Source organism: Phalacrocorax aristotelis, chromosome 7, assembly GCF_949628215.1.
Source record: "Phalacrocorax aristotelis chromosome 7, bGulAri2.1, whole genome shotgun sequence".
NCBI lineage: Eukaryota > Metazoa > Chordata > Aves > Suliformes > Phalacrocoracidae > Phalacrocorax > Phalacrocorax aristotelis.
In genome coordinates this window covers 15109526-15124514 of record NC_134282.1, presented here as the reverse complement: position 1 = coordinate 15124514, position 14989 = coordinate 15109526, and the positions used below count along the sequence as shown (strand labels likewise).

The 14989-nt window shown below is 42.6% G+C and overlaps 1 protein-coding gene across 1 annotated transcript in view; it reads right to left on the bottom strand.

The window, feature by feature from the left end:
- The window catches only part of ACAP2 (ArfGAP with coiled-coil, ankyrin repeat and PH domains 2), a 67921-nt gene extending 53374 nt beyond the window's left edge, over positions 1-14547 (bottom strand). Inside the window, exon 1 of the mRNA XM_075098924.1 lies at positions 14393-14547. Within this exon, the coding sequence (XP_074955025.1) occupies positions 14393-14445 (53 nt within the window). The 5' untranslated portion in view covers positions 14446-14547. The remainder of the gene's footprint in view (positions 1-14392) is intronic.
- Positions 14548-14989: the final 442 nt, after the last annotated feature.

Below are 14989 nucleotides of genomic sequence, written 5' to 3'. Positions count from 1 at the left end.
CACACAATATACTACACTTGCTCACCTAATTGGTCTGCTCGCTCGCTCTCTCTCATACACATCCATCTCAGTTGCATCTTGGTATCACGCTTCAGATGCTAAGCAACTACTTACAGATTAGTTTAGAAACAGCCACAGACTAACTGCTGTGGATAAAATCAGGCTGGGGAAACACATACAACATCATGACTAATCCCACCATACAGAGAAATAACATTGACAGCAAAGTCCTCCAAATAGGAATCTGTGTGAACATCACAGAAAAGAAAATAGCAATACCATACCAATCAAGTAAACAGTCGGTTCTACTGGAGACACATTTCAAGCTTCCATACTCTGTCTGCCCTCTCTGCTAAAAAAAACCAAGGATCAACACACTCCTCACCTACAAGACACCACAACATAACACAGCTATGGCAAAAAAAACCACTAAAAAGGGAATAATTTGATGACACTGTTCCACCCAAAATAAGTTGTAACTGCTTCGTAACTAATATTCCTGATCCTCTCCACTTTGAATGAGAATGGAGGATGCAAGTAACACAACCTTTCTGGGCAATCTCCACATACTCCATTCCAGTTGCCTTTAGCTGGATGTCCTTCATTTTCATAATATCTTTCTTTTATTGGCAGGGCCCCAAATTGGTCATAACAGACTTAGCCTCATGACAGCTGAATACAGACTAATCATCTCTTCCCGCAACTGGCCAGCTACATTCTTGCAAATACAGCCCAATATACTGCCAGTTTTTACCATTGCACAGGTACACTGCTGACCGATGGTCCCTTTGCTGCTCACCAGGACGCAAAGGTCCCTGCCTGCCAGCACAGCTGTATGGAGTTGTTCTGTTTCAAGCCTTCACATTTGTCTTGGTTAAACTTCAGGAGCTTTCTACCAGTGCTTTCCTCTACCTTGCTGAGGTCTTTCTGAACAGCAGACCTACCCTCCAGCATACCAACTGCTCCCTCCTATCACTGTATACTGCATTTGACTTTATATTTAAGTATAGATGAAGGAAAAGGTATCTAGAGGCATCTTACCCAACATGCTAACAAGGAATACATTTGGTATGTGTATAATGGCATCAGACAACCACAGATTAAAAAGGAAACATGATATATTGAGGGACAAAGAAGTCATACACTGAACAATAAGGCCTAATAACCTTGGATAACAGCATGGATACACACAAGAAGAGTTTTATAACTTACAAGATGTGTCATAACCATTAACATGATCTCAAGAAAGAACGCTGTTGCAGCCTGTCACAGGGCCCATTGAAGCCCTGGTTTGGCACTGCAGAGATTTTTCCCTGCTGGCACAGAGCCCCTCTGGGCTGAAGAACAGATGATGAATGCTCCCTGACACACAGAGATAAACTTCCTCAGTCATGCTAGTACTCCTTACATTATTAGTTCTTCATTCATTGCCACAAAACAAATTATCAATAGCTTGGAAAAGCTTTACAACATGAACAGCAAGACTTTGAATCAGAAATGTGACTTTCTCTTCACACCCACCCTGAAATCCTAGAAATTTTCTACGAGCTTGGCGGACTGAAATATGGAAATGCATTTCCTGAACTGAAGATTATCATGCTGATGAATAAAACAAGTTTTCTCAGGTCCATAGCAAGCGCTATCCACATTTCAAATTTCCCCAGTGAAAGAAGAATCAAGCCCTCAGTACTAGAAGGGCCACTCTTCTATTTCTACCAAGTCAGACTTCTCCTCTTCTAAAATAATCAAATGAAATAAGATAATGGTATCTGCTGAATTCAGTTAATCATTAAAGCAGAAGTCTGCTTGTAGTTATGAACTTAAGGTATTCTTTGCCTACAAAGTCTAGTTCATCCTCAGCAATTCATACAGTCTTTGATATAACAAAGAAACAGGACAAATCCCTTTAGGATGCATGCTTCGCTTGATTTGTTCTTTACTGCAAGACTATACATGGCTCAGAAGATAATGAACATTATAAACTAATCAGTCAAAAAGGAACAAGTACTGCCACTTAATATACATGGTTGAAAGGCAAACTGGTTAACCCTAAACTTGCAGCAGCATTTGATGTATCATGCACAGTCTGTAAGGACATCTGTGCTATCTGCTGGCCCTAAATTCTCAAGCTTTTTCTCTCATTACTCTTTTGCAGTAACTTGCCAGAAATGCCCAAGCGTTCTTTTCCCAATAGTTTTGCCTAGTATTTTTCCTCTAAGTTTTTTTTACCCCAAGAGAGCCTGACATTATGCCTAAGGAAGAAATTAGCAACCATTTTCTTCCACAAAGATTCTGATAAGCAGGATTTTTTTAATCTTTCAACTTAAATGTTTTGTTCATTATGGGACAGCTGTTAACAAGATGGGGACACAATGGTGACCATGAAAGCTGCACAGACAAGAAGCTGATTACATTGCTTAACGTAAACTCAGATAAGAACGCAACATACCACAATACCTGTCCTGTACAACTTTGACTAGTAATTCCAACATCTCAAGAATGAGTCAGAAGCTTTTTAGGAGGCCTTACTATCAGATAGGGAAGTAGGACTGTAGTATCAAGACAGTGCAACAAAAAAAGGCAGCAGAAACAGGCTCAAGAAACTGATGGTGCTGTGCAGAAACTTCTTGTTGCTGAAAACTTGTAAACATCACAGGGCTGCTTTACCTTCTTAAATCTCAGCCACTATGCAGACGCTTGAACACAAACAGCAGAAGGAATAAAGGAATTCAACATTTGAAAACTCAACTACATAGTAAGGTCAGGAAGTGGAACCATAAATACAGCCATCAAGCAACCAACTGCAAATGATACAAGAGGACATCCCTCCATCTAAACACTACGCCCTATTAGCCTCAAGATCTGGAGTTCCTAGTCAGAGCTAAGGAGTCATGTCAACTTTTTCTTTTAAAATCTGGAAGTATTAACAATCTGATGAACAATGAAGAAATTAATCCCTGATTTGGAAAGATAGCCCTTATGTACCTCAAATGCATCCAATAGAAAAAACAGGGTAACAGGGCCTGAAAAACAGAAAGAATATCTATCACTGGATTCCCCAGTATAGGATTTCTCAGTATCAATATGTTCAGAACTGATACAGCAAGACTTAACCACCTGTACAGAAAACCTCCAATGAAGTAGAGACAACAGGAGATCAGAGTACTCTGTAATTAAAGAGCATTCTTTACAGATTTCATATCTTAATACAAGTCTTGTGTTTGATTTGATTTCAGAAAAACAAGGCAGTATCTGTCCCTTTCTTTCTATAACTTCCTTCACTGCTAACTTATACCTACTACAGTTAAAGAAGTACTGTTGTGTCCAAACAATAAAGCCTTTAGAACAAGAGCTCACCAGGTTTCAGAAGAGCTAAGGACCATTAGCTCTCTATGATTTCAGTTATATCAGGTGGACCTTCTTTACCGAAGCAGGAGGGAAGTTTCAGATTTGCTATGAAGACTAAGTCCCCACAGCACATATTTACCCTTCAGAAACTGAGTATTTTGGTAATACACTTTCACAAAATGAGAGTGTTCTGTTTGACAGTCAGAGGGGAGGTTGCAGCTTTGTTGCAATAGACAAATCCTGAACTTGAATTTTTTTGTTTAGCTGTTAGGTGTATACACATACATGCACCTCACACTCAGTTACCGTAAGTGTATTTTACATTTAAATTAACAGTTTTACTGTGTAGTTTTATTGATCCCTCATACTGCAAAGAAACTGACTGTTTGCCGTTTATGCCTTTGCACTGAAGCAGCTAGTCAAATGAATCTGATCAAGATAACAGAGTACATAAGCATTAGGAAAATACAGAAACACAGCGTATTGGTGTTTTCCTCCAATTTACTGTTTTCACATTTGGAAAAGCCAGTCTCCTTTTCTCTTCATCCCTCTCAAATGATAATGGGTAGTCTATTAAAAAAATAAGCATTTGGAATATTGTAACATAAAAACTACAAAATGCATATGGTACACCCACAGCCCTAGAAAAGGTTTAAATAATCTTTGGGTACATTTAGTATCTTTTCTCTCACTACTTTTAGTCATCAGGAGATTTTATAGACCCTGGACTTTCATTCATGTATTGACGCTAATTGTGGGTAAGCTATTTCTCAGCCAAACAGAAGCTTACATATCCTTTATTAACTACATACTAAAGGTTTTTCATCTCCAATCAACTGCAAATATTTTCAAACAAAATCTTGCAATATCAGTACCTACAGTATAGCATATATTTTGCTATGGTAGGCACATTTAACACTTCATCTTGTCAGTTTTCATCATTCATTTTGGGATAAATCAAGTAGCATAAAATAAACAGGCAGATATATTCTTCAAAATCAGACACTTGACAAAAGAAAGCACTCCACAAAGTTAAACAAGTACTCTAAAAAAAAAAATCACTCTCCACAAACTGGTGATTCTTCTGGAGAATAATCCTGGAGAGAGGATGTGCACATGTGCATATACTTTTTAAACAGACTCCAATTTAGAAGCACACAAATTCAGCCAGAAGTTGCATCCTCAATGAAATAGAGATTCCCCAGTCATCTTAAACAGTTTTTATCCTCAATAACAACCCTGATTGGCAAAGCCAGTTCATCTGTTTTATTGTCTTAGTGTGCCTTATCTGATCAAATATGGGTATCTATGCATACATACCGGAGTTGGTCATCTAAATCACCTTTGGAAACTACAGAGTAGAAACACACTATTTCCAGGGTGCAGTTCACCTTATCCTGACACATACGGCTAAAACACATCAAGAGGCACTTGGGATACAACTATGAATCTTCATTAAGATTTGAAGGAGCCTAAGATTTGCCATAAGAAAAGAGATAGCTACACAGTAGATGAGATGAACTCAACTTACCCTGTTTAAGGAAGTTAAGAAAGAAGGGGCCTATTTTATTAATTACTCTTTATACAGACGGGAACTGCAATCAACTTACATGAATGCTACAAGTCTAGGAAAGACAAGATATAACCTACATTTCCAGTTGATCAGTGAGTCTTTTTAATGCCTTTTGCTAGTCTCAGTTAAGATCACAGGGCCCAACGCTGCTCCACCTACATTAATTTTCCTTCTTCACCCATCCAGCTCTTAAGCTGTCTTAAACCTAAAATATTAGCAACAGCGTGTTACATGAAACCAATGATATTGTAAAAACACCACATGTTCTTTATATTAAAATTCAGCAGAATAACAGTCAAACACAGAGACTGACTACTTTCACAAAGTAGTCCAAACAAACAAAAAAATGCACACAGTCTGCACCTTTCTATCTTCACAACAGGCAACATTCAGTCTTCCATCACCACCCACTGATGAGCAGCCATAGCAGCAAGAGAATCACTGGAGAGCTGGAGTCCAGGAAGGCATCAGGGAGTGGGACAGGTCCCCTGGCACCAACTCACACCAGCCATCACCACTGTGCAAAGCAGTTGAGGGAGCCCTGAACCCAGCGCGGATCACTGCGGCAGTGAGGAGGGGGACAGAAGAGACTCAGTGCCTCCCTGGGTAGAGACCATGAAGCAGAAAACCAAACCCCAGCTCCCAGCTCAAACTCCAAACCTCTGTTTTGCCAGGCAGAAGGGATAACATTCACGGCCAGAAGTCAGACTCCGAATTGAACACACCTTTCCTTTGTACCAAAGAAGTGAATTCAATTCAAAGTTCAATCCACAAAATGTCATTCTAAAAATCAGTACACAAAGTCTGTTTCATAATCATTATGTAAGTTACACATCATCTTAAAAATAATTACAAGATAACTAATAATTGAAGACTAGGTTATTTAAAATGCACAGAAATGTTGAGTGTGTTTGATATCCATGTGTTCCTACTTAAATTAACATCTGGCACCCAGAAAGATGGAAATATGGAATTCTCTTGCACAGAACTTGGTTTTTCAAATTTTGTCAGATGGAATATATTTCATTACATATGGCTTCTCCAATTTCTCCTTGTATTATAACCAACCTTAAAATACAAAAATACATTTTGGAAGTTTAGAAACTTAAAAATCACGTTGTGCAAACTGATCACTAGCTCTGCTTTGTGTTCATTCATAGAAAATTGTGAAAGGTCTTCCTTTAATGACTGTTACTGAAGGCATATTGTAAATTCATGAAAATAAAAAAGGTAGTTTGTGCCTGTGCACTATTATGAGACTCACTCTCATGCAAAACCACAGCTATTTAAAACCCCATTACTGTTGACATATGAACTCTAAAAATTATTCAAGAGCACTGTGCCTGCATATTGTAGAGCCTTAGAATTTCAAACAAAAAACTTAAAATATCAAACAGAAAGCCTAATTCACAGAAAGATTCATGCCACATGAGCAAGTTCGCCAACCATCTGACAGGTATTTTCTCTTTTCAAAACCTTCTCTTATCCATAAAACACTTGAAGGGACTATTTTGCAGCAAATTATTTTCTTAGTCTATCCTTGTGCCTTGTTAGTTTGAAAATGCATGCAGGACATCATCCCATAAAATAGATTTCTCCATTACTCAGGTGTAAGTTACATACAGTGCATCAAAACAAAACAACTGGTTTACCCCAGGTCTGAGGCCTGGCTACTTTTAATATTCACAGATTAGATGTTAACTATAAAGTAGTTATTTTGCTGCAGATGCAAGGACTGCTCTTTAAGAGATCATCAGGAAGGCAAACCAATGTTTTAGTCTACTTTACTGGGCTGCTTAGAATTTAGTTTATGATCATAATGACAATACCTACTATCTCATGCTCTTGATCTAATAATTAGTCATACGAAAGAGTGGCAACAAAACCAGGACTCATATTGGCACAAAGTATGGAAGACTCTGCAGATACGAAAACACATGTCCACATACTAATCTGTATTTCCTCATAATGGTTTTCCATTGCAGATACTTTTGCTGTTATTTTTATTATAAATCTGCCACTATCAAAAAGCAAACCACCTGAAGTATTACCTAAACTCACAGGGCTATCTAAACCTCAAACAATCAGGACAGTATCTGCTCAAAAAGATCACAGACGCATTTACACGGTTTAAACTTCTGTACATGTTTTTAAGTTGAATTCTGCACGTACAAGTGAAAGGGTAAAAAAAGTAAATTAGTCAGAATTTATTCTTACATTTCCTGTCCACATAGACATTGTGTTATGTCTTACAGCTCCTTAAGTAACCTCATGGGGTTTTTGGGTGGGTTGGGTTGTTTTTTTTTTTTCCCACTCCCTCATGACACTTCTGTATTTGCATCTCCTTGAGATAGTAAACTAGTTGGTTTAGCCAGAAAGGCCTGCATCAAGACCCAGGCAAAGGGCTCTTGTCTCTGTAAATCGTAATCTCAGTAGTAATGTTTCTGTAGTCAATGAGAATTAGGTATTTTCCTTTCCTTTTTCTCCCAAAGCATGTTATCAGGATGGAGTTTGCTTTGGGGACCTTTTAGAATGATTTACTGTAGTAAAAATTTACCAATAACTTAAGTCATATTGCTCACTGCATGAAGTAAGAACAGGAAAAATGCTGACCAAATAACACAGTTCTGAGTACAAGGTTGTCAAGAAGCTAAGCCTGAAAAAAGATCAGAGGACTGCTAACACAGCTGAAACAGCACATTTGCTATTTGGTGGCTAGTGACTTCACAGATGTGTATAGGAAATAACAAAGCTACCCAAAGCCCACCTAGCCCAATATCGGCAGATTTCTATTTTATAGTTGCCACCTTCCTAATTAAATGTTCTATTTACTAATCCTGCTTTCCAGAGATTTTAACATTGATATTCCTCCCCCCCAAACTACAAAACTATCATCTCCAGAACTTTAGTTCTTAATGTAATTACATGAGATGTGCTTAGCAACACAAGTGAGAGACACTCCAGGCTAAGGAGCCAAACCTCTTTAAATCTATATTTAAAACTTGAACAACTGTAAGAGCTTGCATAATTACAGTTACGTTGTGCACGCACACACACACCAATAAGCTGTCCTTCCTATCCTGCAAGTACTCATTAAAGATCAGTTGCACAGGCTTAATTAACATCAGTTCTTCAGCAACTGATCCTGCTGCTGTGCTACAGCAACATTATAATAGCTAGCAGATTTTGTTACTGCTTCCACTGTCAGCTCCCTTCTCCGTGCGTGGGGTTTTTCTAAACATTCCCAGATAAAAACTTAAAAAGATCAAACCCAAGGAAATTAATATTTTAAGTTCCTATTAGCGATTTGAGATAGAGTTAATATTTTTCAGCTTGCTGCTACTTTAAATCATAATCAAACAATAAAGAAATAGAATCAGAATCACCATTAAAAAACCCTCACCTTTGTAATTGATAATTATGACAGCCAACTTTTCTTTTTTTTAATTAAAACAATTCAGGTGCAGTAACCAATTCAAGACAACCTGATTTCAGGACACATTTCTTTAATCTCCGTTAGGAAGGACTGTAACAACTTACTATTAAACTTGAAAAGGCTTTAAAAGATTTCAGTGTGAGAGATTTTGATAAAATGTATTTGAGAGGGATCTTCACAGAACCATAAAATGGTTTAGGTTGGAAGGGACCTTTAGAGGTCATCTAGTCCAACCCCCCTGCAATGAGCAGGGACATCTTCAACCACATCAGGTTGCTCAGAGCCCCGTCCAACCTGACCTTGAATGTTTCTAGGGATGGGTCATCGACCACCTCTCTGGGCAACCTGTGCCAGTGTTTCACCACCCTCAGTGTAAAAAATTTTTTCCTTATATCCAGTCTAAATCTACCCTCCTTTAGTTTAAAACCATCACCCGCTGTCCTGTCACAACAGACCTTGCTAAAGAGGTTGCCCCCATTCTTCCCATAGTCCTCCTTTAGTACTGAAAGGCTGCAATAAGGTCACCCCACAGCCTTCTCTCCTCCAGGCTGAACAGCCCCAACTCTCTCAGCCTGTCCTCGTAGGAGAGGTGCTCCAGCCTTGGATCATTTTTGTGGCCTCCTCTGGACCTGCTCCAAGAGGTCCGTGTCCTTCTCATGCTGAGGGCTCCAGAGCTGGACACAACACTGCGTGTGGGGTTCCACCAGAGTGGAGTAGAGGGGCAAAATCACCTCCCTCGACCTGCTGGCCACACTGCTGTTGATGCAGCCCAGGATATGGTTGGCTTTCTGAGCTGCAAACACACACTGTTGGTTCACGTCCAGCTTTTCTTTCACCAGTACTCCCGTGTCCTCCTCTGCAGGGCTGCTCTCAATCCCTCATCCCCCAGCCTGTATTGATACCAGGGGTTGCCCCGACCCAGGAGCAGGACCTTGCACTTGGCCTTACTGAACCTCTCCAGCTTGTCTAGGTCTCTTTGGATGACATCCCATCCTTCTGGCGTGCCAACTGCACCACTCAGCTTGGTGTCATCTGCAAACTGCCCGAGGGTGCACCTGATCCCACTGTGTCACTGACGACATTAAACACATCGATATTAATCAATGAAACTTCTTTAGACTAGTATGATTACCCTAGGAGAAAATGCTCTAATATTAGGTCCTATCTTCCAATACATCCCACTTCCTTCCTCTAGGTCAATTATTTTCTTAATGTACATTTCAAAGATGCAGTCACAGATTTAAAAAGTAAGTAAATCATTGACTAGAGACGGAGTAGAACAGCCCATTCACTGCAATCCCCCCAAAAGTGAAGAATTAGAAATCTAGAAGCAGTCTGTTTAACTAACCCCATCGGACTCCTAGCAGTAACTGACAGAGACATTGTACATGTGTAACTCAGCAGCATCCCACTAAGACTGTCCTCCACATCACTACACTTCAGCTATGAAAAGTGCTGTCCTACAATCTGGAAATTATAAACATAACAGCCACATAAGCATGAAAAATGGTAAATGCAAACTTACAAGCAAGTGCTCGGCAGCTTTCCCTTTTGACTTACTCTTTCTTTTTCTGTTGCTCTGCAATACTTTCCACCCTGCATTGCCAAGGAAGTTACAAACTTGCTTTTCAGTCCTAAACACCAAGAGCAGAAAGCCCAGACCAAACATTTCTTTGGGAATTTCTCTAAAAGCAGCTAGGTGAGTCTGAGCAAAACAAACAGATTTCATACGCAGACAAGTTCTTGGTCACATACCTCAACACCTTAAATGTAGCTGAGGTTACCCACCTGAGCAGCCTCAGTGATCTCAACAGAACCATAACCACACAAAGATTACCCACACCATAAACCTGTGCTGAGTAAGAGGGGTTTACTTGCTACTCGCAGTGCTGGAATGCAGCAGGTTAGGAAGCAGGCTGCACTGCAGCACCCTGCCCGCTGTCCCTACACAGAAGGGACAAGTTTTCCCATGTTCCAATTTGTGTTTTCTTCAGAAAGTAATAAGCAGACCAAGGTATATAGGTTAGGCACATATGCTGATTTCTACTAAACAAGAACTATTCCAAACTGGTTAAATAAGGCACTTTCTTATATTACTCTTATTTTAAAGTGACAAGATCCTTCCTGTTACCTGGAAAACAGATGCTTAGTGACCAAACTTTGGCTGCACAGTACTAAAGAGACAAAAACCCTCATAAATCTAGAAAGCCACCAAGTAGCACGAGTGACCTATCCAGCCTGCAACCCCCTACGTAAGCACAAGGCGCATCTCAGCTGGACCCATTTAGGCAGACCAGGATCAAAGCCACAGAAGAAAACCAACACAAACCAGGGAACTTCAGTGACGAGCCAGCCTTACCTAGACTGCAGGCCTGCCTGCACAAGGCAACCCTTCAGTTCAATCTGAATGGAAGGCTCCCCAGACAAGTTGTTTTGAAGGGAACACACTATAACCATCAGTTCTACTCAGAAACTACCCGCTATATACTTTTACTAAGAATGGTAATTGGCAACAGTTTGATTTATGTTCTTTCATCTGTTCTGCAGCTGGGCTCTCAGGAAGTGAATACAAAATTGAATACAACAAAATTTAAACTTCAGCAACAGTGACAGATAAGGACAAAGAAATTATCTCAAAAATACCCAGCTTTTTACTGATGCATTTATAAAGACTGGAACAGACTGAAGTTTTTTCTAGAGAGTTCTTATAATCGCACACATCACAAGCAACAGAATTTTGCTGCTTCTATTTGTTTAGAGAGATCGTTAACTATTACTTACAGCAGATATATTTCCACATCACTTAAACTTGCTTCTCCTTTCTAAAAATTTAGGTTCAGAGTGATCCATGTGGCTGCTACAGTGCACAACACGCTCATTAGGAGAAAATGTTCTTCAGTTACAAGAAGAAAACACAAAAATGAAACACCAATGTAAAGTCTGTTCCACTTAACTCTGAAGCTGAAATTCACTGTTTAAAGAGAAGGAACAAGTATTATTTCACAATACTATCTGCGTATCAAAAAACCACTCCAGGAATTCCTAATTATATACATAGAACTTGCCAGCACAGCTCAGTTACTACTCAAGGCCTGCTCCAAGGCCCCTCCTCAAGCAACTTCTTCATTTGATGGGAAGTTATCAACACACTGCAGGAGAACTGCAAACGCATTTCCTTGCTAGATCTTTGGTCTGTCCACACTTTACTTTACTACAGGGAGTCATGAAGGAAAAATGTGATTTCAGTGAGATTCTTTTCAAAGCTTCAAAGGAAGAATGGATTTTAAAAAAAATATGATTGCAAATTTGCACAAATGTGCCTGAATTCATAGCCTTTTCCATTATCCTTTTCTAAACTTCAAGTTTCCAACCCCAAACTGATCTGGTACATCATAAGTTTACAAGCCTAGTGATGCAATAGGCCATCATTGCTTCAGGTTTTCTAATTCAAAGATTTCTTTACTTACTGGGGTGGGGGGGGAAGGGAGGGGAAGAAGGAAGCACGCCTTACTACAAAATAGCCCACCACATTTGTGACGTGTATCTTTATAGCCATCATTATCTGATCACATATCAGCAACTCAACAGTGACAAACCACACTCCCTTCAATGCGTTTTAGGCGAACAAACCTTCATTTCTTTGATTTGGGTAACTATGTTATTCCAAATTACATCTCAAAGCCCAAAGACTGAAATGAAATTCATTAGAAGCAGATAAGCAAAAAAGCCATGTGTCTGAAGCTCTACGTAGCAGCATGTTGTAAAAGATTTAAAGAGCTCCCTGTGAAAACAGAGATTTGGTGACTCAGGAACTCTGATTCACACACGTCCTCCCAGTTTTCTCCACAACTATAAGAAAGTAAACTATGACATTTTGATACAGTATATGCCTCCCAACAGGTTTATTTAACTGCTCCAACAGGTATACTGTTGGGAAGGACGGAGACTACACCCACCTGCTCAGCAAGGTCAGGAGAAAGCTGCAGCTCTGCTTTGCTGTAAGATAAGGAACACAGCACAGGAAGGTGCTTTATGTCCCCACTACTCCCTGCAAGAACGCTAGGACTTTGCAGTGACCTTGCTCTACATTAGTGTCTCTACTATCCCATAATAAAACCACTGCAGTAAACTTCATTTAGAAGGTTTCTAGTATTTTGCTTAGGTAATTCATATGAACACTAAGAATAACCAAAATTATAACAGCAAATACTAATGACTAATAATGAAAGACATGAACTTTTTTGGTAAATACTATCACTTCCTATCAGTTAAAGGTTGAAGGATGTTTTGGTGGCATCAGGTGATTACACCATAAGGTTTTCAGCAATTTCTTCAAAAATAGTATTATCAGAGACTGTTTGAAAGACCACAAGGTACTAGAAGACCCTGACAAAGAGTTTTCCACAGTTTCTCTCTTTGAAGGAAAGGAATCAAAAAGGGCCAAAGCAAAATGATACTGTCAGTTCACATGACCTAGTATGCCTTAACTTGAAGAGACAGCAGCACACTTCTGCTCCCAAACTTTAGTCACAATTTCTTGCTTTCTCAAGTGCATTCTATACTTCAGCAGGTCTCAGTAATTATTAAACAAATATTTTTAATGGTATAGTTCTATGGTTAAATTAAGTCAGTCTCAGACTGACCCACCAAATAAGGACCCACATTAAACACAGTTGTGCCAGAAAGTACATATACCAGCAAGAACATCCAGCTTGAAGCAAAGTGTTGTGGAACAGCTAAGCCAATGTAAAAAACTCCCTGCTGCCTCAGGGGAGGTCTCACTCCCCATTGCCTTGCTTCTGTCAGTGAAGTTTCCTCTTCCTCCTCCCCACAAGCTTGAGTAGGTTTCACACCCCTTGTAACACTGAGTTAACTCACTAACCCAGCAGAATATCAGCCAGTCTTTTCTGCCAGGGCAACAAGCTTATTGAAGGATATAAGTCACAGTCGCCAGGAAAGCCCGTGGCAGAAGTAGCCAGGGACAAGCTGGCAGCAGAGACAGGAGCAAAGGAGGGAAGAACAGGAACTCCAACTTCTGGCAGGGGTAAGCCATTCAAGCCTTCTCCAACTTCCTCCACATCCCAGAACCACGCAGTTGCTAAAGCTGACACAAAGAGGAGGCATGAACACACAGGCAGAGACCAGAGGAAGAGCAAGACTGCTTCCTTCATCAGCCAGAGCTCACGCAGCCTGTGCCAACCACAGAGCCACAGGCGCTCCAAACACGGGACAGGAGGGGCACAGCAGTGACACATCACACCAAGCCACGGACCCGCCTGCCTCTCCATCAGCTAGCAGGGCGATACCAGCCATGGAAAGCGGGCCTGTATGCAGAGACCAGCCACACGTCTGACACAGAGGCAGAATTATGCTGAGTAGATACAATGGTGCAAAACATATACATAGAATGGATAAAAGCATAAGGAAAGATGAAGGGGAAGGTTGCCCAACATAAGCAGAAGGAAGCCTACGGAAATGACAGGCAAGCGGTCACTCAAGAGGAGAAAAACAAAATAGTACGTGCCTTGGACTGACAGGGGGAAGTAAGGTTATACCGAGCGTGTCTGGTGCCGGCATCCCAACAGCGGGCCGGCCGAGCAGGCGGGGAATGCTGGGGGCCGAGGTACGAGCGCAGCTCTGGAGGGTCAGACAGAGCCCGACGGCGGGGCGCTCCCGCCGGGACTGCTGGGCGCTTCCCGCGGCGGCTGCCTGCCGCCCTCAGCCCCCGGCCGCGGCCCGGGGGACCCCGGTCCCGCACGAGCGCCAGGCCCGGCAGCGCCCGGGTACCGCACGCACGATGCCCCCTTCCCCTGCACCCCCCCGCACCAGCAGCCACTCGTCCTCCGGAGCCCCACGAGAGCCGCGTCCCACACACGGCCCCTCGCAGCCGCCCCTGTCCTCCTGCCCCGCGCCCCCAGACCCTGACCCGGCCCGCCGCTCTCCCGGCAGCCGCCGGCCCGCAACCAGCCGCCGCCCATCCCCCTGCCCGGTCCCCCCCGGCCCCGGCCCCGGCCCCGGCCCCCTCCCGGCAGCACCTGAAGCGCGGCGAGTCCTTCAGGCACTCCTCGAAGTCCACGGTCACCTTCATCCTCCCCTGCCGCGGGCCGCGCCGCTGCCTCCGGTGCTGCTGGTAGCGGCGGCGGGGGGAGCCCGAGGCGAGGCCGGGCGGGGTGGGGCGGGGCCAGGCGGGGGCGGGGCTAGGCGGGGGCGGGGCTCATGGCGGCGCGGCGGGGCCCAGCGGCGGGGCAGCTGCTGCTGCGGGAACGCCGCGCCCGAGCAACGCCTCTGCCCGCCTCCCGCGACTGACGGCCCGGCCGACCAATGGGAGACATCCAGCAGCAGAAACAGCCAGTTAGAGGCCGGTGGAGGGCGGGGTAGGGCAGACAGCCCGTCCAGTCGCAAGAGGAGGGAGCGCTCTAGCCAATCACAAGGTGAGGGGGGAGGGCATAACAGGAAGACAGATCAATAAGTGGGCCACTCAGAGGAGGCAGGTTATAACTTCGTCATCGGGCATCCCGAGGAGTAACAGCCTGCCAAGCCAATGGGAAAACCGTCATTGGCCTCCCACCGATTGGCAAGCTCCATTGCCACAGCCACCCGGTAGACCAATCCCAGCGCTCATCAACACTGAG